The following is a 24,829-nucleotide window of genomic DNA, read 5'->3' as shown; positions in this document are numbered from 1 at the left end:
CGTGTAGTGTTGAGGGCTTGTTGGCGTAGGTAGTTTGTGTCACAAATGCAAAAATAGTACTTTGTGTGCCCAGAAATCTGCAGCTCACAAAGCCTGTCTTTCATTTGATGTATGTAGCTTAAAAGGTCATGAATTTAAAGTACTCAAATGCCAGTCACATAGCTGGGGAGAAGGGGAAGAATCTTACAATGGTAGCTATTATTGGCTGAAGGACCAAGGAATCAGCAGTTTGGGAAGTAGGTCATGCTGTTAACTCCTGCCATCCCAGCCTGCTTGCAAGGGGTTGAGATCTGGCTGGGGAATTCCTGCTATAAAGAAGACATGGAATGAAGGCAGATTGTTATTTATCATTGGCAAATAGTCTCATGTATACTTAACCTAAAGAAAGCAAAGTGTCAAAGAGATGTTTTAACTGGTTTTATGAATGTAGATATTCTAAAGCACATAAAGTTAGAAAAGAAATGGACAGAAAATATAAAATAGAAGTTCCAGTATCACCATCATCATAGAAGTGGAGTTAGCTATCTGAAGATACTTTAAAATAGCTTGAAAAGCCTTTTCTAAGACAGAGTATCAAGTCTGCTTTCTCTTAGTTGGTATTTAACAACTGTAACTATTGTTATCTCTGATTGAATACCATCACTTCATATCAACTGAATTTCAAAATTAAAGATCTTTAAAACACACCTTACTTTGCTGTAAAAATGATGAAGCTCCCAAGAATGAATTCCTTTACAAAAATATGCACCATGTTTTTTGAATCAGAAGTTTGAGGAAGTTTGAATTTAGGACATTTTGTGAAAACTTGAAAAGTCTTCTATGTAGGTCAAGCTGATTAGCATATTAAAGGCAAACTATGTGAAGCTTCTGAGTTTAGCATACCAAATACTTTTCATGGATTTAATACTTTGTGTAGCATCAAATACTGGCATGTGTTAAAAGAAATAGTTTATAACCAAGCCCCAAAATACCAATTACGTGATGCATAAGTTGTGCAGGTTTCTTTTCACTGGCACCTAAGGGATTTGTACAGTAGCAGAAAATGGTCTGAAGGAGGACTGTTCTGAGTAATGCCTGAGGGATGCAGAGCACCTTCTGTTTGCTACCTTCAAAAACAGTAGTGAGATCATGAGTTCAATTTAATCCTTAGTTCAGTAGCACCAACAAAGAGCTGAACCGAGCAAGTCATGTGGCTCCATGAGGTTATTTAGCTGCTGCTTTTTTCAACATGGTACTTGCTCAATGATAAGTGAGATTAGAGACCTCATAAAACTGTACCTATGTTTCCTTCCAGCAATACCTTCTTTGAGGTAAAATCAATATCCAACCAAGTGTGGAAATTCCAGCGGTACCAGCTGATCATGACATTCCATGACAGACCTGTCCTCCCTCCACCAATGATTATCTTCAGCCACATGTACATCATCATCAAGAGGATCTGCTGCCGCTGCAAGAAGGGGGATGGAGACCAGGATGAGCGGGACAGGGGGCTGAGTATGCAAGAAACCTTCCTAACCTGAGCTCTTTGTGCCATATTAGCAGAAAGCAGCAGCTGCTACAACACTGAACTCTTTTGTTTACTTTGACCATCAAGTGTATTTGCAGAAGACAGTGTGGGCCAATATTTGTATCAAGTTAACAGCTGTTAGGCTCTGTGGGTGCCTGAGAATCTGCAACTCCCTGATGCTCATGAAGATTTCCTTTAACATGTTTTCTTAAAACAGTGAGATGGTATCTACTTAATCCAGGGGTTTACCAAGTTCTAGAGAAGTCCATATGCTGGGAAAGACAAATAAGAATTTCAGAGGAAAGCATCACAGTTCCAAATGTCAGCTGTCGTGTCAGCTCTGTGATTGTGAGCAATCTGTGACTATGAGTACTCCCATTATCATTTAGAGATTTATATGTCATTTCACAGGGAAACTATGAGGATTTCTTCTAACAGATTCTGTAACTTTTATTTTCATCATATGCCTCATGGAAATAAGCAGGTGCTCACAACTATCCCTCTATTTCTACATTTCACAGGAAACATTTTTGCACAATAGGAAAAAGAAAAAGGAAAAAAAGTGAATGTAACACTCCTTCCAAATGCAAAGAGACAAATCCAGATAAAGAATGAACTGTTCCTCAAGGCTTATATTCCCCTTGGATTTTTCTCATATGATTATAAATTTCTTAACATCTTATCCAAAGAATATCTGTGAACAATCTGTGAAGTTTATCTGTTGCCTATAACTGTCATCCTTTTAAGAGCAATACTTGAATGAAGGAACAGTCAAACTGGCAGAGATTGCCCAGGTCTTCATCTTGTAAAATCTTGTCAGTTTGTTCAGTGCACAGCTGTCAAACAGTGCCAAAGTCCTTCAGAACACAGAGCCCCCTGTGGATGGCCATGGAAGCAGATGATGGTCATAATGCATTCCATTGCCTTCACTGCTCTGCCCATCCTTAGTTAAGAGCTTATTCCCTGTGTTAAAAAATCATTTGTTCAATTAGTGCAGGAGTAAAATCTGTGATATGTCCATGTCTGAAATAAACTGCTAAATTTGATTTAAATTGACTGCCAGAAGTTCAGAAAAAGGAAACTCCTCTTTTGTTCTTTTGCCCAGAGTTATTTCTGAATGATGAAGAGCTAAAAAAACTGTATGAGTTTGAAGAGCAGTGTGTAGAAGAATACTTCCAAGAGAAAGAGGATGAGGAGCAGTCATCTAACGATGAACGCATCAGAGTTACGTCTGAAAGGTACCTATTGTAACAAAAATATCCTCACCACTTGTCTGGAACAGTATTTTTAGTATCTTTTTTATAACCACAATTGAGTTAAAATACAAAAGATTTTGATCTTGAAAAAAACCACCTCCAACTCAGAAGCTGATCTGAATCCCAAATAACTATCTGAGCAGGTGCATCTCTCACAAGAGCAAACTTTTTGTTATTCCTTCCATTATGTCACTAAGTCTGCTGGTTTGGGTAGCTTTGTTGTAAGAACATTTTTGCTCATGACAAATTTTATACCTCTCATCCGAGGATCACAGTTATGCTTTTCATCCATTTGAGCAAATTGCTGCTTGTTGAGTTTCCAACAGTTCATCCAACCATGCGAAACTTGTTGGAGCTTAATGACAAAAGCACTGAGGGTTCTTCCCTTGGACCTATGGTTTACATTAGGGTCTGGCATGCACAACTGCTGAATTTTAATCTCTGCCACAGAGCCTCTTGGAGGCTTTGAAAAAGGCATTTAGCTTTTCAGTATGAACATCCCCATTTAAAAGATGGGGAATATTCACATGTAAATCATTAAGCTATTCTGAGGACTAGGTAATGTTTGCATATTGCTGTGTAAGCACACAGTGCTAATGGCAGCAGCCTTTTTTACCAGGTCACTTGGCAGGACTGTTCCCAAAGGCTCTGCCTATTCTGTCAGTGGATCTAAGGAAGTCAAGAGATGGGGTCTTTTATCACTTCCTTGAAATGATGAAAAATTCTCCCTGGAATGAAAATTATACACATTTTAAACACTCTTTCACTTTAATCTACCTCATAGTATTCTGTTGATGAAGTACTCCACATACATATTTATCTATATATCTATATCTTCATTTTAACATTTGTTACTAATTAGCTCTGTGAGGCATATAGTTCTTTAATAGATAAACCTCTTTCTCTTGAGAGAGGCCCTGAACATCTTGCATTATTATATGTGACATTTGAGAATAGAGAAGTAAATTAAACCTGCTACTTGTATTTGAGTAGCTTTTATCACATTGGTTATCCATGGTAATTTGTCAAAATCCTAGGTATTGTGGCAGAGAATAAAGCAGGGCTGATAAGCCTCACTGATTCACTATAGTCTATGGCCACAAAGCAGATTTGCTTATTTCTCATGGCTTCTTGCTCCAGATGCTTCGTCATCTTTTGTGTGTGAGAGCAAAAAAACATTAATTTAACTTCCACAGTAGATTTACTAGAATATGATCTCTAAGTCGCATTCCAATTAGTTACCTTTATATACATTTTACTAATACTATCACATCCATTATGATACAAATGGTAAGAAGAAAATTGGAAAAATTATTATTTTAATTGAACTAGACAATAGTTCCACTGCCTTCAGCTGAGACATAATAGAAAGGTATTTCAAGAGCTAAAGCAATCCCGTCAACACCAGTACATGTTTCTCTCTCATACAGCTGCAAAACCTGTTTTACAACATGCTTTGATGCTGTTTTAAGTCACCCTGTGAGCACGTCATTAGAAAGTACTTTTCATGTAATTAATTTGATGCTTCGCAGTGAAAGAGAACAACTGAACACACAGTGGATGCCACACGCAGAAATGTTAATAGGAGTCTGTCCCTAAGGGCTCTCCTACCACAGATATAAGAGCAAAGATCAAATACCCCTCCAATATGTATGGAAACCATAGATAACAGCAGAATGCTCATGCTTTTGATGCTACACGTAAGAAAAAAGAGCGAGGCATGATACACACTACAAAATTCTGCCTTAGGAAGAAATCAGGAGCTGGGTGCCCATAATGGATTACTGCACCATTCTATAGGTTCTGTTCTATTCTTCCCCTTTTATACCCCACAGGGTTGAAAATATGTCTATGAGGCTGGAAGAAGTGAATGAAAGAGAACATTTTATGAAAGCTTCTCTCCAGACAGTGGACCTGCGGCTCTCTCAGCTGGAAGAGCTCTCTGGTCGGATGGCGAACGCTCTGGAGAAGCTGGCAGGCATTGACAAATCCGAGCTGACGTACACGCGCTCGCGGGCCTCGTCAGAGTGTGATGCTGCTTATCTCCTGAGGCAGAGCAGTGTTAACAGCTCTGATGGCTACAGCATGTACAAATACCACATCAGTGGTGATGAGTTAACCTTTGATGACAGCACCGCTCCTATGTCGCCGGCCATGCGTAAAAAAGCCCACTCTATTGGTACCAAAGAAGATGGTGCAGACCCAAGGATGCTGCTTCCAGAACAGCACACTGGACTCCATACTTCGAGTGCTAATGCAGTCAGCACAGCAGATCCCAGTAAATCTGCATTAGAAAATGCACAGAATGTTTCCAGACCCCATTCTGGTTCAGTTGGGAGTGAAAAGCAGGGGGTTTTCAGTAGCGATGGAATGATTCCTCAAAGTATAAACCAGATGAATGCTGTTACAAACAGTCAATCAGTAGCAGGAACAGATTTTCAGAACGCTCAGTTAAAAGTAGAACGTACCAAGTTAGAAGCAACCATCTCTTATCCCTTGGACAAATCCAAAGCAATGCGCTATTTTCCTCCTGAAACTTTCAGTGCTTGTCAAACCACTATGATGAAGTCAAGGAGCTTTATATTTGCACAAGGTGGGAAGCTGGTCGGAGGAGTTAACAACTGGACCTCAGAGTACAGTACCATTATGGATCAGGTGTGCCCTTCTACAATTGAACAGTGGGCCACGGAGTGGAAATACGAAGTTGAGCAGCAGCTTTCTCAAGAGCGTCCTCCAGAATACCCTGGGTTGATCTCTGAAGCAGAAAAGCAAGCAGAGGAGAAGCAGATGGACACAGATGATGATAGTAATGTTGCTGAAGCAGGTATGAGTGCCTCTTACACCTCTATGCCTGCCAATGTCAAGGCTGAGAAAGAGAATTTACTGTCAGTAAAGCCAGAAAGGACTTCTGGGTTCCCATCAGTACGCTCAAAGAGTTTGCACAGCCATTCCCGGAAAGCCAAGTCTGTGAAGGACAAATTAAATAGACCAGGACATGCCAGCAGTGTAACCAATTTGGTGGTAGCATTTGGCAGTGCAACAGAAGAACAGAAAACTAGGCAAGAAAATGCATCCACAGAAACTGAATGTTAAAGTGGCTTATGGCCCCTGTTTTACGAACAGTCAAGAAAGCAGCGTGACTAACTGAACAAATTAGGGATTTTTAAATTAATTTCTGAAGAAGAATTTTGGATATATGTGTTTCTCTTCTTTTAAACTTAATAGGTACATGTTCTGTTCTTAAATGAATGCTTGCTGGGTTGGGTGAAAGGGAGATGTTCTCTCAGGGGCAGATAAAAAGTAGAGACAGTCCAGAGATGCCGACAATATAGATCTTCCTTTGTTCCATTTCAGCCTCCCTCATAAAGCTCATTTACAGACAAGCGCTTTATGAAAGCTCTTAGAGGAAGAACAGTATTATAATGTAATAATTTTATCAGAAGACTTCTCAAACTGAATGAATTTTTAACCAGCTTTAGTTTTATTCTTACTTATGCAGCTGGTTTTTATTGTGGCCATGGTGTTTTTCAGATAAAAACAAAATTTTTAGAGGCAAGGGAAAATTATGCAGTCCCCTCTTTCACTTCTGATTTCATGCATGCTGCTTAGCTTCTTTTTCAGAATGGCACAACGTAGCAGTTTTATCCACTAAAATAGGTCAGAGTGGCAAATTACAGTTCTGTTTGGTGAAATCTGACCCGGAAAGCCACGTGTAGACATATTCTTAATCTTTCCTTGAACTTTAGTGGCATAATCTTGCTTTCAGGATCATATCTGTCCCCAACCCAATGCATGTTGACCAGCCTTAAACTGTTGAAAAACAGTGATCTTTGTTTCAAAATGTTTAGGGAGATTCTAAGTATATCAAGTACATGGAGATTTTAGTAACAGAAATCCAAGAACTGCATTAGTGTTTTGTATAAATGAGGATTACAATAGAAGTCCATGCAGAATAAGATTCTGGCTTTTCTTAAATGCCTGCAAGGGAAAACAAATCAAAACAAAACAGGAAAGGTGTTCCGATCAGGTGAGATCAAAATACAGCCAATCTGTGCTTGAAGCAAGTCTACTGTGACAAATTCATCTTTCATTTTGCAATCTCATTATGACAACACATGAGGAACAAGGAACAGTTTCTAGGAGTCTGTCCAAACAAAAGATACATTTTCTAGATGAGAACAGAAATTCTGTACGTTTTCTTGAGTAAATTTCAAAAACAAATGTCAAAGGGGAAAAAACGTCTCTACAGCAAAAGTGTTTTGATGACTACGACTGGAAATCAACATCTGTAGTTAGATTTACCCAGAGCACTTGTCTCAGCAGTGGCATTTTAAGTACTAGGTGTTGGTCATTTTCTTCATAATAGCATGATGTTATTTGCCTCATTCCTCCCTGTTAAATTTTAGGAACTTTGATTTCCCAAATAATTAGCACCTCTTTGCGGGGGATGTGTACCATCGAGCAGACAATTTTGAAAATGAGTTAAAGGCATGTTACTTGTTCCCAGAATACTGGTTAAAGGTTTATGCTTAACTCACTATCCATCGGGACTCATTCATATACTATTTTGAAAAGACATAATTTCTTTTTTCACTTCCCATCAGCCCCACCATGCTGGTCTCAATGTCCTCCTTGACAATGATGCTTACAGCATTTTGAAATGCTAAGATTGATGGAAGGCTCTACAAATGCATGAATGGTACCTCATTTTTACTGTTTGCATTATATTTCATACTCCATCCATACTTGGAGCCTGAAGTACTCTTACCAAATGGAAAGATCATGGAAAGTGCATAGAGATTTCCCAAAGTTCAGCACCATTTCCTATGGATTTTTGCTATCTTGGTCTTGCCAGCAGGTTTACTGGTTTCACTGCTGTTGGAACAGTGTTGATATTTTGCTTTTTATGTGGGCTTCTCTTTTCTTCAACTTTACGGAACTTGATGTTTTGTAAAAACAGAATGACATTTGAAATTGTTTCACTTCCATGTTTACTTGTGTGTTACCATTCTGTGCAACTACATAGCCATTGTGTATATGTGGTTAAAATAGCCTCCAGTTTGCCAATGCCTTTTTATTGTTTGCCTGCACATTCACCAGAAATGGATTCATTAACAAACACAAAGGGATGCAGCTTTTCAGCACTGTGCTAAACAAGCAGTATGCACTGTGGAATGGAAATATGGGTGTTGCATACCTCTTGTTACATTGTCTGTATAAAATGTGTGTTAATCATGCTTTTGACCACTTCATTTTTTTAGCATTTCCATTGAAAATTTATCTGATAGCATGTAGATTTCAAACGAAAACATTTTACCTTTGTATTTATATACTTCCTTTGTGTAAAAATATTTATAAAGAAACACATGAAAAATATGGCAAATTAGTTCAGTATAACAATTTTTTCTCTATAATGTCAAAACATTTCACTAATCTGTTTCTTCTTGTGCAGTGCATGGGCTGAACATTTTCTAAGCAAAGTTTCTGTCTTGATGTTTGCCAGTAATTTTCCATAAAATTTTCTGTACAGGGATGATTTTAAGAGGTTTGGATATTTTCTGTCCTCTTGCACAGCATGAACTGAATGACAACCTCCCTGCCATTAAATGTGAAGTAACCACACTGGCTTTGGCAGAGTCATTTTAGACATACAGCCATTTTAATAAGATTTAAATATGGCTTTGTATGTGCATAGAAGACCAATAATAGATTTGATAAGCAGAACAATGACCAACACATTTGCATGTCTGCCTCCATGCTTTATTGAATACTGGCTGAAAGGATGCAGGCAGAAAATTTGCATTTCTGAAGAGGCATGTTTAGTGCTTTTCAGGAAGATGTGTCCCCCTTCACTGCTAAGTATGTGGTGACTTCACAGCAGTGTCACTGTGAATTCCATTGCCATGATTTATTAAGTGCATGACCTATACTGAAGCAGGTCAAGCCTAAAGAGTGTGTACTCTGAGGCTATGTCTGTGCAGAGATACAACACTGAGGTAATTGAAATTTGTTCATCTTACAGTATCTTGCAATACAGACATTTCCCTTTCCCTCAAGGCAAATGTTTTAAACACGGTGACTAATTGTCATATTCACAAAGGCAGGTTCATAACCCTACCACCTGAATCCATGAATTACCCCTTTTGACATTGCATCATTCAGGGACTAGCTTAACTTTGCTCTCACAAGCCTCTCCTGTTGCAGAGTCACTCTATCCATTTTAGAAGCTGGATTTGGATACCTGAGAACCAAGAAAGTCCATTTTCCATATTATTTACTAATTCATTGAACTAGGCATTGAAACCTTCCAACTATGGTTTCTCCATGCTGCTTATTCAGATGCTTTCCAATGTGCTCGACTATAATCTTTGGCAAAATATTTATCTCTCCTTCTAAATAAAAATAAAACAAACACATCTGCAAGGCCTTGCTGGGAAAAAGGAACATGAGGAGGGTGCCTGACCAAGGATGGTAACAGGATCATTTCATTAGCTCTGCAAGATCAGCAGGACTGTGCCCTGTTACAGGTGTTCTGGGCTGACACAAAACCACTTTGCTGCTGAGCCCTTGATGTGGAGCAGGTGAGTTTTCCAAATGACAGCAGCCCTTGGACACAGTGCTGAGGTCCCACAGATGCTTCTGCAGCACTGTCCTGTCCAGCAGGTCACTTCTGCCTGAACTGGTGTTGCACTCAAAAGCTGTTGGGAGCAAAAAGCAGACACAGCTTGGATGTAAAGTCAGGAATTTATTATTAGTGTAACAAATTTTAACACTCTAATATATGAATTGTTATTAGTTTAGATCTATCTAGTTATAAAAGATAAGAGACAGGAAGAGAGAACAGGAAAGAATACTACTATACTACTAAAGGAAGAAAAGAATAAGGTAAAGTTATTCTATGCACACTTCCTACTATCTACCCCTTATTTTTGATGTTTATTCACACCTGCTCTGATCCTACAGGGTCTAATGGTCAGTGGCTGCAGTGAGGATAGTGAGGAAACACTGCCAGCTGTCAGCATCCCAGGTCCTTCGTAGGGTGAGCATGATGTTCATGTTGTTTCTTTGTCCCTTTTTTGCTACTTCAGGGGCATTTTTATGTTTGCTACAAAGTTACATCTTTTTCATCACTGGTGTTTAAATCCTACAAATAAACCTGAATTTCCTCATCATTAGAAAAATTGCTTTCACAGCTAAACAGATGAGGGGCAGCTTGAGGCAGGTGAAGGCAAGTTCAGACAAAGCAGTTCTGACAAGCCTCAGTCCTGAGGCCTTACAGAGTCAGCATAAAGCCTGTGGCCTGCTACCACCAGTGACAATTAGCCTCTGTTTGCTGGGTTATGAGGCTGCATTAGCCCTAGGGGTGTTTTCTTACTGCAACCATTGCAGATGAATGTTCTACCACATGCAGCAGTTACCTAAGCTGAAAATTCAGCTTAATTGTGGATTTTGATCCCCCACTGTGATGCAGCATCACACAGGAAGGCAAAAGCGATGCAAGGACCTGGTTGATGTGGCCATTTGAAGGCCATTTCAATTGCTGCCAGGCACAGGGGTTTGAGGTAGTCATACAACAGCACCCAGCAGTACTTTGCATTGTAGGCTGACAAACCACAAGCCCTGGGAGAAGTGAGACAAAGACTCCAGATTTTCTTAAAACTGCAATTTTATTTTGCTTTTTTCAACTTTTAGCCTTAGCAGCAGGAACAAAATTTGATACAGCAAAGTGGTGCGTTATGGTTGACGCCCTCTATCTTTACAATGGATGTAAGGTATGTCTTCATAACAGGCTTTAAATTATTCTTTGCAGATGTTCAGCTGAAATATTTCAGTGGCTGTATCCACCTAGTGCTTGGTGTTGGAGTTCATGAAAAAGAGGGTGCCTAATTTCATGTGCCAGCTCCTCTTTTGTCACTGCAACATGAACCCCCCTATGAAACCACAGTGCTTCATCCTGCATGATTCTAGATGCAAGCATCTCCCTTTGCTTGCCCTCACTGGACTGCTATGCTCAACAAGCTGTCACTTGAGCAGACCAGCAGCCTTCCAAAGGGCCAAAAGTCTAATCTTCAAAAAGATTTGATTCTAGTTTAGAAGCACTAATAATCCAATAGTCATGATCACAATGTCTCCAATACCTATCACAAAACATTCCAAGTCAAGGTAGAACATTGTACTATGAATAGCACCAAATCATTCCAGGCAAGTAATGCCTACACAATGATTAACAAGGAAAATACCCTTACATGACATAGCAAAGTTCCTAATCATTAAACCTGCACACAAAGAAGACAGCCTCAACCTCACAGATGTGCCCTGCAAAGGAGGCTTTTTTCCTGAGACACCTCAAGAAATTAAAACCTCTGCATGCTTTTTATGTCTTTTGTGTATCTGGCCAACACTGTCCAAGTTGCTGTTTTATGTAAATAACCGTATTTTAAATATTCTTCTCCTAGATCTTCATCAAGGACATTCAGGAAACTTTTTTTACCAACTGCTTAATAAATTTAAGGCATTATGGTTTTATTCTATAAGAGGTAATACAGACCTGTAGGGCTGGCTCCCTCACTAGTCCCCAGCCACAGTCCCACACTTCTGAGTGCAGGCTGAGGTGTCTTGGGTGCACAAATTATTGAATGCACAAGTAGAGAGGTGGCCAGGTGAAAGAAATAACCTGCAACACTTTCAGTGAAAAATAGAACTGACTTTCATCAGTGAATCCCTGACTTTGCAGACTTGCTGCACACTTGGCTATAGCTCTGGGCACATAGCTCAGCTGTGAAATCAGACAACACTTTTGTCTTTTTGTCTTGGAGTTCAAACCAATAATTGAACCAGTCTTCAGAGAGCTATGAAAACATGTAAGCTGCTATAGAAATACAGGCCTGGAAGAGATCATCTGCACTAGGCAAGTTCAGCTATGTCAATAGCATCAGTGGCAGATGGTGGTCTAACCTGTTCTTGAACATATCTAATGAAAGCCATTCTCTAATCTGCTGAGAGATCAAAAGGGACCATTGTGAAAATCTGTTCTGACTTAACCCCAGCCCTCACGCATTGCACAAGCCAGAGCACTTCCCCAACCACAGAGCTGCCTTGTGAGGTTGTACCAGAACTTTTGAGGAAGGTACCTAATCTGAGGGTGCACTGAATACAGCAGGTTATGCACCCCAGCCAGAGCTAACAGATAATCATCTGCACTGTCACAAGCAGTGGTAATGTAGGTAAAAAGAGCCCCAGGAGACAACCACACAGTGTGGGGCATGATACCACCAGGAGAGCAGGCCAGGCTGGTTCTCAGAGTGGGAGTGGGCAAGTGACAAGGTCCTGGTCAGGCTAGCATACAGGAGATACCACTGAGTAACAAGGTAGAAGCAAGGAAAGTAACTGTGCTGAGTTTAAAAAAAAAAAAAAAATTAAAAAAAGTAACACCAGACATCTGCAGTCTTTTCAGTTCAGCTGGCTTTGTTGCATAGCTGTCTTCCCACCATTCTTTCAAGATTGCTCTCATAGAACAAAGGCATTCTCAAAAACCTCTGGCTTGGCAGAACTGTTTGAAGAAAGTGAGCAAGTGAGGCGGAGCTGGGATGGCCAGAGATGGGCAGGCACTCTAGTGCGTTGCCAAAAGGGAGCCGAGGGATCCAGAGGATTTCCCTGCCTGTCCTGCCTGCCCTCTTGCCTTGTCTGCCCTGCCTACCCTGCTCTACTTGCCTGTCCTGCTTTGCCTGTCTGCATCTCACTGCAAGTTGTGACAATTAACTTGCTTCTCCAAAGTACTCAATTCTGTCAAATCAGCCTCCTTCTCCTACTGGCATAGAACTCTTTAGGTGGCAACTTGTGACCAGTTCCAACAACAATCCTCATAAATCTTGTGAGAGCTTAGTTTTGATTTTGTTTGCTTCTTTTCAGAACAGCACTGCAATTTCAATGTATCAATGCAGTCCTTAATGGAAATTTTTGATCCTATGATCATCCTCTCATGAGTAAGATTGCTTTTTTTTGAGTTAGATTGCCTAAATAGTCTCTGTGCTGATGCAGAAACACTCTTGTAATTCTGATGTGGTTTAAATAATCACAATTTTTTATATCACTGGCAAATTCATTATGTGCAATTTCAAGTCTGGGCAGTTTCTGCCTTCCTCACCCCCTCGTTTTCTCTTCCCCATTTTTTGAGTTAAATTCCCTTTCACCAGTGTTCTGAATACGAACAAAAACTTTAAAGAAGGATAAAGATAAGGGCTAGTCCCGCAGTATTTCTCACTTATCAAACATCCAAGGGATTTAGGTTATGAAAGGGGATGAGAGGAGCTGTGGTTTGCCCGCACAGCACTCAGCATTGCACCACCAGCAGCATCTGCAGCACAGTGCACTCTCTAAAATGGACTGGGGCATGAGATCATGCCAGGCTCAATCATCCCACTTAGACAATGATGTTGGCAACATAAAATAAAAATGGTGTATGTGAAAATACAGGATACAGTAAAGGGCACTGTCTGCCAACAGTAATGAGATTGGACCTTTGTGCAAGGAGATGTGCTTGTTTTGGAAAGTAGACAGTGGGATTGATTTTATCTTCTCTACCCACAAGTTCAAGAGCAGTGTGCTCTTACACAGGTGCTTGTTGGTGCTCTCCCCTGGGCTGTTGAACACCAGTAAATGTATGCACATGAGCTTTCCTCAATCTAGGCAGGTGACAGTGGATTATTTCCCTCCTCAGTGTTCAGTCCAACCTTTCTGCTGTAATCAGTGGCGCATCTCCTCTAAATTGTGGAATCCAGGTTGTGCCCTATAGTCTATTCTTTCATTGAACACACACCCTCAGACTTCAAAAAAAATCCCAGGGTCTGTTAAAGCAATATATAACTCCATAGCAGTAAGTGATTTCCAGAATCACAGAATGTCAAGGGGTTGGAATGGACAATGGATCATCGGGATGGATCATCCAGCCCAAACCCCCTGCCGTGGGCAGGAGCACCTTGCACTAGAACAGGTTACTCAAGGCCTTACGGAACCTGCCTGTGAACACTGCCAGGGATGGCGGAGCCGCGACCTCCCTGGGCAACCTGTGCCCGTGCCACCCTCCCTCTCCACCAGGCCGGAGCTGGATTTTTATGGCTGGCCCGGGACAGCCCCGAGCAGCACTAACTCCTGCAGGCCCCGAGCGCGGGTTTCGGTTCCCAAGGGGCTCTGAAGCCAAACTGTGGCAATCCTGCGCTCCGGCACCAGGCCCCGCCCGCCGCAGGGCCCGCGTTCGGCTGTTCCCTGGGGAAGGCCCGGGCGAGCAGCGAGCGGGGCGGCAGGGCCGGTGGCCCTCCCCCGGCAGCGCGGCCGTGCCGGGGCTGCGCGGAGCCGGGGCTGCGCGGTGCCGCGGGCCGGCCCTCACCTCCGGGCCGCTTGTTCCCGCCGGGCCGCCGTACGCGGCCGCTCCCGCCCCTCACGGCCCGGCCCGGCCCGGCCTGCCGGGGCCGCCGCCCGCCCAAGGAGCCGCTGGGCCGGCCCGGAGAGGCGGAGGGAGCCGCGGGGGCTCCATGCGGGGCGGCGGCGGCCCCAGCCCGGGCCTGCCCAGGCGGCTGGCTCCTCCCTTGGGGAAGGAGGGTGCGCCGGGGCCGCCCCCGCGGTGTGACGGGGAGCGCAGCCCGAGCGGCCGCGGGCGCCGGGCCTGAGCCGGCGGGCGTCGGCACCACCTCCGGGGCCTGGCCCGGCCCGGCCCGCCCGCCGGCGGCCACAATGTTCTCTCTCAAGCAGCCCAAACCCACCTTCAAGTCGTACCTTCTGCCTCAGGTAACTGCCTTTTACTGCCATTACCGACCTGCCCTCCCTGCCCCGCCTGCCCCGGGCCGTGCCTGTCCCTGGCCGAGGTGCCGCCGCGGTGCTGTGCCCGCTGGCCCCGGGGCTGTGCCCGCTGGCCCCGGCGCTGGCGAACAGCACCTGTGGAGGCTGCCGGGCCCCCCAGCCCTCGGTGGCCCCGGGAAACAAAAGCTGCGCAGCCGGTCGGGGTGCAGCCCTCGGCCTCCGGCTCTGCGCGCCGCACACGGACTGAGCTCGCACGGTGCTCGGGCAGCAGCACTTCTGTCAGAGTCAAGTCTCGTGTTCGCTGCAGTCGGCCCGTGCGAGATTATTTTGGAAAGTTGGGAATTACGCTTCAGGTGTTTGGGCTGGCTTTGCTCTCAGCGCTGGGCGGGATGAGGGAAAGCAGCGGGCGCTCCTCTGCTGTGCAGATAATGAAACTCTCGCTGTAGCCATCGTTTCACGTTTAAAACTTGTCTCGTGGTATAAATAAGAAAACAGAGTATATCTGTCAAGTATGTATGGCACATACAGTACCAAGGATATCGAGAACCACTAGGATTTTTTGTGTCATCTGGGTGTGCACTTGACAGAAAGGGATATTTATTTCTATTAAACAAGGCAGGACCTCTTATAGCAACATGTTTGATATGTAGACTGATTTTACTTTTTTCTCAATTTCTTAGTAAAAGTGAAATGTCAATGTACCACAGTTCTGGATATTTCTAGTCCTGGGAAATGATTATATTGCTGTCATTGTAGGAACCATGGGTTATTTTACCGAACGTTCCAGTCTTTCTATAGAAGTATTTTTATTTTTAAGGTTTGGAACTGAAGTGCAAGTAGGCATGTGGGTGTTCTAGGCCTTGAGGGTTTTTTAAAAATCTTTTCTGTGTTGGAAAGTTGTGCATCTTAGAAGTTGGTAGAGAGTTTTTTGTGAACTTGCGTGTCCATTTCTGTAAAACTTGTTGAAGATCTTAAGCCATTATAGAATGTCAAGCCAAATTGGTTTTTGTTCATCCTGTGACTTTTTACAGCTTGATGTACACAATTTGTTAAATGTGAATATTTTAAATATTTTATTATTTTTTTGATACAAATCTAAATGCAGTCAAAATTGTTAAAAAATCTTGCTATGATTGGATTCTAGCTCCTTAAGATGAGCTTTTGAAGTTGAAAGCTCTCTATAAGCAGATCAGACTTGTGTGTGACTGTAAAGTTCTGAGTTTTAAGTGAATTCTCTCTCTTCTTTTTTTCTTCAGGCTGACGACAATATAGCGTCAGAACCAAGGATTAAAAAACTGGAACCAGTACTTTTGCCAGGTAGGCATCAATCAAGAATATAACATATTAAATACCTCTGTTGGTATTGATTTGGGTATATTTTAATCTTAGCATTGCTCCTTGAAGGAATTTTCCTTCTGAATAAGAAAAGGTAATGCTATTTGTGTCTGTAGACACATTTTCTAAACTGCCTGAAACATTAAATAAACACATAGGCAGTTTTGCCTGTGTGATGCTTTACCATGTATGGAATGAAGTCTTGGTTTTATTGTGAATATTGGAAATTAAACTACTGTTAAGTGCTTTAACATTCTTGACACCTTTTGGAAGAGTACTGATGATCAGACTTGTGTCAGATAGTCAGGTATTTACCTGTGTGCAGTACCAAAGCCTGTGTCAGAGTCTTCCTTTATTTTAAAGGAAAATAGTCATAGAATTTCCAGAAGGGCATGATTGACTTCTGTGTTGGAAAACTCCTAATGCTATCTTTATTCATTTACTCTTACTGCATATGCTTCTGTTAGGTAAGCTTGGAATTCGTGTGTGTCTTCAGACCTCAGCAGAATAACCTTTTTGGGGTGTGGGAAAAAAAGCAATGCTTTTATTGTTCTTCACCATTACATATTTATAAAAATGGAGGGTATTAATGACTTCTATATTTTAAATAAGAAATAATAGCTGATAAATGACAGTTTGATCAATGAGGATTTCTAAAAGCCTTTTTTCAGATATGGAAGTAACAATCTACTGTGCCCAAGATTACTTTCATTGCAAACTGTACATCACAGTAATGAATTTGTCTTGCCGTTTTTAAGAGTTATTTTGAGTTTAAAACAATGTCACACTATGCTTTTTTCTTAGCATTCAGAAGTTAGATTAAAAATAAGAATTTAGATACACACTGATGTGGGTACAAACAAGTTACTCTTAAAAATTATTTCTGTCACTGCTTTGTGTGGGGCTGTTGCAAATTAAGCAGTACTAATTGATATATGATGTGGTCCAGTGAGGTACCTTAAGCTTAAGAGGCTGAAATACTGTGGAAGAGGTTCAGCTGAAAGAGTAAATAACAACTGCCTGACTCTCTTCATGAAACAAAAGAATGCAGAGTTTGCTTGAGGCATAAATACCTTAAAACACATTGCTGAGATTGCTCGATATTTGAAATACAGTTATATTTTTATGCTTGCAAAACTTCTGCTTACCACTTGGCATCTCACTGATTATGTTGCAGTTGATATTCATCCAAGGCCTTTGACTCACAAGGAAGTGACTGCATGTTCTTCTCTGAGACATTCCACAGCAAATGCAATGCAGTCTGAGAGTGCTTTGCTCAAAATGTAGCATATCCTTCCTTTGCTGTGGGACCTGGCCCTGACAGTTACAGAAAGTAACTTCTGTGCTGCCACTTTTTGCAGCGTGGGTCATTTCTCTATTTGTGAAACTCCCAAGCACTCTTAAAATGATGCTGACTGGGTTTGTTTTTCTCAACTGGTTCGGATGTATTCCCTCTGCATTATTTTCCTTGTCTGCACTCTCTGTAGTCAGCATTTGATGGCCCATGGGACATTTGTAGTAAGTTGCCCCAGGTAACATAGAAGCCACAGTATGGTGTACCACAGACTTAAAATTTCCTCCTCCACATCATTCTAAGCTGTTATTTTGAATTATTTCATTATAAAGTTCACTGCTCTGTGTAGCTACAGAATAGCTCTGACAAAAATCTGTTCATGAGTCTGTATGGAGGGGAGGGGAGTTTAAAAGTGACTTATTTAAAATTACTTAAATGAAACTCTTCCTCTTTAAAGTTAAGCACCAGCCTAAACACATTTTTTTTGTTTCTGTCATCAACAGTGCCATAGAAAAGTGCATAAACAAGTACACATTGTACTGTTGGATAGACTGGCTTTGGATTTGTCATAACCCAAGTTTCTGGCCAAATTCCAACTCATTTAATTGTATTAAGGCTGACTTGCACTTCCTTGTAAATACAGTTTCAGTATAGTATTCCTAATATCCTATCCTTAACAGTTGTATGAAATTGCTTTTGGTCTCAGGAACAGAGATAAACCTGAGTGGCTGAATGTTTGTTATGCTTTTTTAAGTAGTGGAGTTTTTTAGGAATTATTTTGGAATTAAGTTACATTAGCACAAGTGGATACTGGCTTTAGTAATCTTCAAAACCTGCAGATGGTTGTATTAAGCTTTTGATTCCTAAACATAGTGACTCTGAGGGAGTGGCTTGCTTACTAATTCCAAAGAAGCTAAAAAGCCTGCTGTCTAACTTGAATTTCTATGCAGTGGAGGTTAGGACAAGGAGTTACAGGTCAGGAAATAATACACCTGGTTAGAAAATGAAGTGTTAAAAAAAAAAGTCATGTGAATCAACTTTCAGCCTGTAGAGTTTGTTTGAAAAGTTTCCTCTGGAGCCCAAAGAAATAGACACATCTCATCAGAATTTGGGGCAGAAGCCTGTGTTCTCATGGAACTGTATGCCCTGAGGTGGGTGGTTTATTGGGAAAAGGAACAAGTATAATTTAAAACAAGTAAAAACCTTGGTTGTAAGTGGCAACATTGATACTGCAGTGGGAAAAGAAAGTAATATTATAGAATGTAGTATAATTTGATTCTAAAACAGTTGTTACAGGTTTGAGATGGAGTTACAAACATGTTTTCTTTTTATTTCTGCAGCTCTGTTTTCCTAGTGTTAGCTCTGTGAGCGAGAGTTTCTGCAGAGTTAGTTAAGAGTTGGCCTCTGTAACAGTTTCACTTTTCCCCCCTTTGTTTGTTTGCATTGCTGTTTTTATAAGCGTGTCAAAGAGGAAAATTACAGAAATAGCAGGTAGTCTACCAGTCAGTCTGTTCAAGTGCCTTGCCTGGCTGGTAGGAAATTAGTTTGTGTACCTTAGGGGAGTGTGGAGTTCAAGTTGTTAAACCTGAAGGTGTGTTTTGTTCTGGTGATCAACTGTAGCCTATTTTCCCTAACCACCTCTGTAGCCTTTTCAAATCATCAACTTGAACATTCAAAAAACCTGTCCAGCATAAGTGGCCTGTAATGCAGAGTGTGTCTCCAGGATTTGAATGGCAAAGCAGTGTGCAGCAGGTGCAATACAGGGATGGACAACGAGCCAGTCCGGTGTCTGTACTGGAACCAGTGCCACGCTGTGGTTTGGGCAAGATCAGGCAAAGAGATCCTCCCTGCTGCTAACACAGGACGTTCTGTAGGAGATTATGTAACCAGTGGAGCATCTGACTGAGTGTGAGGAAAGGATTGTTCCTTCCGAATCTTAATGTCCACTTGAATTAGTCAAATTGTTGCTCAGTATGCTAATTTGCTAGTAGACTAAGACGATAGTTGTTGCCAGTAAGTTTTTACAAAAAGGCTGGAAATGGTTGTAAAATTATAGACTAAACTGAACTGGAATAATAGTTTTTATCTTTAAGGCTTGCTCACGTTAAGGCAAGTTAAAGGGGTGGTGGTGATGAGGTGCTGTTAGAAGCAGCTGTGCCCAGGCTGTCGTGTCTGCTCTTGTTTCATGGTCAGATGGCAGCAGTGAACCCTAGAGCCGTCACTGGTGCCTGGTCACAGCCACGGTGGGTGACCAGCAGGTCACAGGGACGGCTGGGCAGGGCAGATGTCACCTCTCACTGGTGGTGGCCACCAAGGGACAGGGGAGCAGGGCAAGCAGCACTCCCAGCTGCTCCCTCTGCCCTCCCTGCAGTGTGACAGGAGGACTTTCCTCTTAGAGGAACCTGATGGGGACACCCAAGTGAGGAGTCATGGGACATCACAGAGACAGTGCTACCATCTTCAATTCCTCTTGCTGGATTTGTCTTACTTGAATTTAAACAGTTGCTTTCTATAGCCATGTAAACTTTTAGCACCCCCAGTTTCACATGGTAACAAGTTCAGCAATGTAATTATATGCTGTTACAAACTCCTTTATTTGTTTTTTTCCTGAATTTACCACCATCTAGTTCGTTTGGATAAATCGTAGTTCTTGTAGGACACAGCATACATCAAACCATATTCCTCCATTTCATGTGAGTTGTGATTTTCAAACGTGTGTTGTATGTCCACTTTGTTTTGCTTCCTTTTAGCTTAATTGTCTTAGTTGGTCCTAAAAAGGAAGCTTCCCTTATCTGTTATCACCTTTCTGATTAACTCTGAACATTGTTTGGTTGTGCTGAGTTTCTGTTGAGGTGGAAATATGTACCATGTTTAAATTTTTGCCACTGGATATCTTCGGAGTTTATTTAATAATGCTAATTGGCTTTTTGATTTCCTTTGGCTTTTATATATATATATGTCCCTTTAGAATAGCAAGTGACTGTAGAAATTTAATTGTGGGAGGTTTTTAAGACTGTATCATGGAAAGTTTTAATCTTTTAGAGGAGTCTGATTCTCTCGCAAGTTAGCTCCCAGCTTTTTGTTTTTTTCTGCATTCTGCAATTCCTGAGTACACTGAGTCATGTGTTCCAGAGCAGCTGCAACACATCATGTGATAGGAGAGGCAAATGCACTGTTCAGTGAGGCACCCTTGTGCATTAGTGCCCCAGGTATGTGCTTTTCCCCCTGCTTTGGACCCCTGCACCTCTTGCTTGGCATTTCGTTTGGCCGGTGGTGTCCCCGAGCTGGGAGCAGAGGCCACGCCGTGCAGTGAGTGCTCGGTGCTGGCTGGGCCGGGGCTGGGCGGGACTGTGCGAGCGGGGAGCAGGTGAATGGGGTTAATGGGTAACCCTGCAGATCTGGCGGCTCTGTCCTGCTTGCCTGCTAGGAACCTTTTCGCCTCAGCGCCTCAAAGGGAGAGCTGGGATTGTTTACTTGGTACAAGTGATGTGCTCTCACTGTCGGTGCCTTTTCCTGTGGGTATTTCTGGAACGAGTTGTTGATGCTCAGGAAGGTATTGCCAGCTCTGTGAAGGATGTGCCTTCTGCTGGTGAGTAGCGACAGCCTGGCAGTGCTGACAGCAACTGAGCACAGCCTGCAGCCAGGCAGCTCCTCACTGTTCCCAAAGCAGCCCGGGTTGGTGCTTCTCATTTCCAGTGTCGTGCAGTGCTCACCAAGCCTCGCTCCCTCTTTGTGCAGCTCAGTGAGACATCATACTGCAGGGCTAGGGTTTTTTCCCTGCATCAAGGTTCTTATTTGAAATGGAAATGTTACTGTGAAAGTTCGTTTGCTTGTTTTTAAAATTAAATTGTGATATTAAAAAAGGCAGCAAAAAAGTTTTGTAGTTGCAACTTGTTTTCGGGAATCAGTGTCATATAATAGCATGAAATTATTTTCAACATTTAAGAATGGCCAGGTTAGAAAATCAGAATGGCAGTTTGGAAAACAATGCAATTCCCTGAAGCTTTTTTAAAGTAGATGCTTCAGGTTTTTTGTGGTTTACACAAAGATTACCAAAAGTTTTAAATAAGTTATAAGAGTTTCAAATTCTAGCTTTGAAATCTGAAGCAACAGGTTTCTGCAAAGTCTTTTTTCATACTGAAAGAAGTTTAAAAACAAACCAAACACTTGACTTAGATTTAGAATGAGATGTCACTTACAGTAAGTATATAGTAAGTACTCTTTTCTGTTACAGCTTTTTTGTTTGTTTGGCTCAAAATAAATTTTCGGGTGTGGTTTGGGTTCAAGTTAACTGCTTGTTTCGTGTTTGGGTTTGATTTTTTTAGGGATTGGCACGACATAAGTACTACCAAGGCAGTCTGTATGCAGAATCTAAGATACAGTCTTAGAAGTAGATTTTACTGGATGGGGTAATTTTGTCCTGCCTTTTGTTATGAAAGGCATTTCTTAAAGCTTCTCAGTAGTAATATATTTTAAGTCTTTGTAAACATCTGCAAAAACAATTTCCTATATGCAACTGATTAACCATAGGTCAATATGGGATTAATTCCTCGAAGGTAGCAGAATGTTCTTGTTTTAAAACTAAGTATTTTAATGTTCTTACATGTGCATTTTGTGAAGAAGTTGCAAAGTAATTGGTTTCTGCCTCGTCTGCCCCATGTATGTTTTATGCTGCAAGCCATTAAAATCCAGAAAGGGGTAGTGTAGATTCTGAATTGTCATCTGTCCAAGCTACTGGGGGTTTTGTTTCTTGGCAATTATACTTTCTTCCAATGAAGCAAGTCTTCAGTGAACTGATTTTGCACTAATTTCTAAACGTATGTTTCTGTATTAATTGATATATTAAGCCAAACCTGTATAATTTAACATAGACTCAGTAGTACATTACAAGTTCAGCACGTGTAACTTAATTATAAAATAACAAGCTGAAAACCTCAGTCTTCTTGAATTGTTACTGATTATATTTTTTAGGCAAAGTCATGGTTTGGGAATCTGTAGTTTATGCAGCCAGACTTCAAGATATGCAAAGCACCAAACACACTCCCTCCTCACTGGCTTGTCTATTGTTCACATTACAGAACTCTGACCAAATCATTACTAAAACTCTTATTGGAGGGCTTCTGCTGAGAGAGTTTATTTTAGTTTGGCCCAGCAATACATACAGATGCCAAGAGGAGCTGTTTATTATTCGATTTTTCTCACCACAGGTGTGTGTTCTTATTAACTACTTGGTGCTGACACTTTTTTTGTGCAAAGAACACACAAAGAACAAGCCAAATCAGAGTTAATTCAGATGAAATTCAGACTGATAAGAAAGGAAGAGAACATCATTGTTGACTGGGTCAGTTCTCTGATGTGACTAACAAAGTCTATCACAAATGTCATTGCCAGCCTTTTGAGGTGGAAGTGAACATCAAATATGGAACTGGTTCTATTTTAGGGATAATGCAAGTTCTGGGATTAAGGCAACTCTGTAAGCAGTTTTTTAGTTTTCTGCAATGCTTTGTTTTCGATCTCTTTGGTAATGAGAGCTTTGCTCCTGATGTATGTTCCCTTCTTGCCATCTGAACTGCTGTTGTTTGTCGCCTACTCTACATTCCTGTGTCCTTCACTGTGGTTCTGAGATGTGGGGAAAGCTTTTGTGGAGCATCCCATCCTAGTATTCTAGTCAGAAAAGCAATTATCTTCTCAGGGCCCAGCTTTGAGCTTTTTTTTTTTTTGCTTCCCCCCTTCCACCCTGTGTTCATAAAGATTAGCCAGTATTGGGCAAATACTTATTTTAGTCTTGTTATTGTGTATGGGAAACACAGAGATGATCTTGAAGACTTACCAGGAAGCCTTTATTTTTTTGCTATTTTTCCCTTACTGAGCATTTAAAAAATTTATCTAAGCTCTTTTCTCTTTGTTAGCACACTAGAGAAACTGTAAAATATTCATATATGTGTGGCTAGCACAGACCTTTCCCGTGAGAATTCTTTTCTCTCTTCTTGCTGTGTTTCATAAACAAAGATAAAGTTTGGATGTTATTAAAAACAGTGTCTCGAGATTTGGATGGTTCAGGCCTGGCCAATCTGCCTAGGGGGAGGTTTTGAACTGACCAATCTGAGTGACCTTTGGAAAGTCTATATAAGTTGGAATCAAATAATAGAATGCTCTCTTTTATGCCACATGGAGAACCGAGTCTTCTTTCTCTGCTAGCGGCTCAACAGCAACATATATGGTATTTTAATAAGACTTTCTAATAAGACTGGCAAAGCAAGCTCTTCTGGTACCATGCACTTAAAACACACCACTCTTCCTGCAGTGTTCAGAGTTGTTCTTTGGTAGAAATCTCAGGTTCTCCTATTAAAAATTAATGCAATTTTTTTTCATTCCCCAACAATCACAGAATTGAGCTGTCCTTTTGGAACAACATTGTACGAGCTCATGAAAATCAGAGAACAGATGAAAGACAATTACTTCATGAGCTTACAAATACTTTTTTTCTTAAAGTTTGGAAGTGCGTGAGCACACTGAACAGAAGATTCATTTAGAAGTGGATTAGAGACATTTACATCTAAATGCATGGCACATACTAACAAACTCGTACAATTTTGGTATTCTCTCCTCGAGAGAGCAGCTAAGTGGGTAAACATGTTGTAGATTTCAATTACTTATTAACGAATTTTTAATTGGAAATTCTTACTCGGGAATTTCCAAAAGTTAATTATTTGCCAAATATTTCATGAGTGAACTCATTATTGTGCATTCTTAATGGTTAAATGGCTACTTGAATTAACTTGAGCTTTTCTATTGTGAACTTCTAAGACTATCTTTCACATAAACAAGCTGGTTTTCTGTTGTCTTACTTGGGAATAATCACTATCAGCATTGTAAATGGGAAATGGGAGCACAGTTTCCTAAGTGTATTCAGGTGCTAGTTTTTTATGGATTTAGGTAGAAATTATATGTCTGCATAAAGAACTTAATGACCTCTATTACCCTTATGTCTATTAGACCTTAAGCATACCCATAGAGCTCCAATGCTCATTAAAGAAAGTTTATGCTGATAAATCTATTCTTGTGCTTCTAGTACAGCTTTGGGAAAGTCCCCTCAGCAGCATGCAGAGTACCTGCAAACCTACTGAGCTTGTAGGATTTGCATTAATAATTTATGGAGTGTGATTTCAGCCATTCCTTGCCTCTAGCAAGTATCAGGTTCTTGATGTGATAAAAATATTCTCTGTTAGCATTTTAAGATGTGTCTATATGTATGTGTGCCATGCTCCATCTTTATGTATATGTATTGATCTGTGTTTGTGTCTGTATTTATTAAATACTGCTCAGTTCCTTTAATTGTGCAGTATTGTTATGTTCAGTCAGTATTGTTAGAGTTGTTGAAAACTGCTCAGTTTCTTATCACCTCGTGCACTGATAAGGTTGTGGTCCTTGATGCTGCTCAAATCAGCCTTCTTCCTTGCAAAGTTACAAAATGCTATCTTTATATGATAAACAAAAAAAATTAAACTTGATCCTGTGAGGCAAGGTGCCAAAAGTTACAAAAATATTGTAGTGAAAATGGTGTAGAACATCCTTTATTTTAGGATGTTAGTGACTAGGGATTGTGTTTTCAAATTGTGAGGAGCCAAGCTGCTCCAAGGCCGG

At 41.2% G+C, this 24,829-nt stretch overlaps 2 protein-coding genes across 7 annotated transcripts in view; both read left to right on the top strand.

Annotated features, from left to right (window-relative positions):
• The window catches only part of TRPM1 (transient receptor potential cation channel subfamily M member 1), a 122,986-nt gene extending 113,888 nt beyond the window's left edge, over window positions 1-9,098 (top strand). For all 5 annotated transcript variants that reach the window (XM_085070815.1, XM_085070811.1, XM_085070812.1 and 2 more), the window contains 3 exons: window positions 1,295-1,494; window positions 2,613-2,745; window positions 4,599-9,098. In XM_085070815.1, coding sequence (XP_084926941.1) covers window positions 1,295-1,494; window positions 2,613-2,745; window positions 4,599-5,856 — 1,591 coding nt within the window. In that variant the 3' untranslated portion in view covers window positions 5,857-9,098. The remainder of the gene's footprint in view (window positions 1-1,294; window positions 1,495-2,612; window positions 2,746-4,598) is intronic.
• A 5,150-nt stretch (window positions 9,099-14,248) lies between these two features.
• The window catches only part of MTMR10 (myotubularin related protein 10), a 35,996-nt gene continuing 25,415 nt past the window's right edge, over window positions 14,249-24,829 (top strand). The window contains exons 1-2 of one of the 2 annotated variants that reach the window (XM_085070809.1): window positions 14,249-14,544; window positions 15,813-15,873. In XM_085070809.1, the coding sequence (XP_084926935.1) occupies window positions 14,491-14,544; window positions 15,813-15,873 (115 nt within the window). In that variant the 5' untranslated portion in view covers window positions 14,249-14,490. Of the gene's footprint in view, window positions 14,545-15,812; window positions 15,874-20,291; window positions 20,395-24,829 lie in introns of those variants that run through there. The other variant, XM_085070810.1, reaches the window with a different exon arrangement.

The sequence above is a fragment of the Lichenostomus cassidix genome, chromosome 10, assembly GCF_008360975.1.
Source record: "Lichenostomus cassidix isolate B80296 chromosome 10, HeHo_3.0, whole genome shotgun sequence".
Taxonomy (NCBI): Eukaryota; Metazoa; Chordata; class Aves; order Passeriformes; family Meliphagidae; genus Lichenostomus; species Lichenostomus cassidix.
This window is presented reverse-complemented; position numbering and strand designations above follow the sequence as displayed.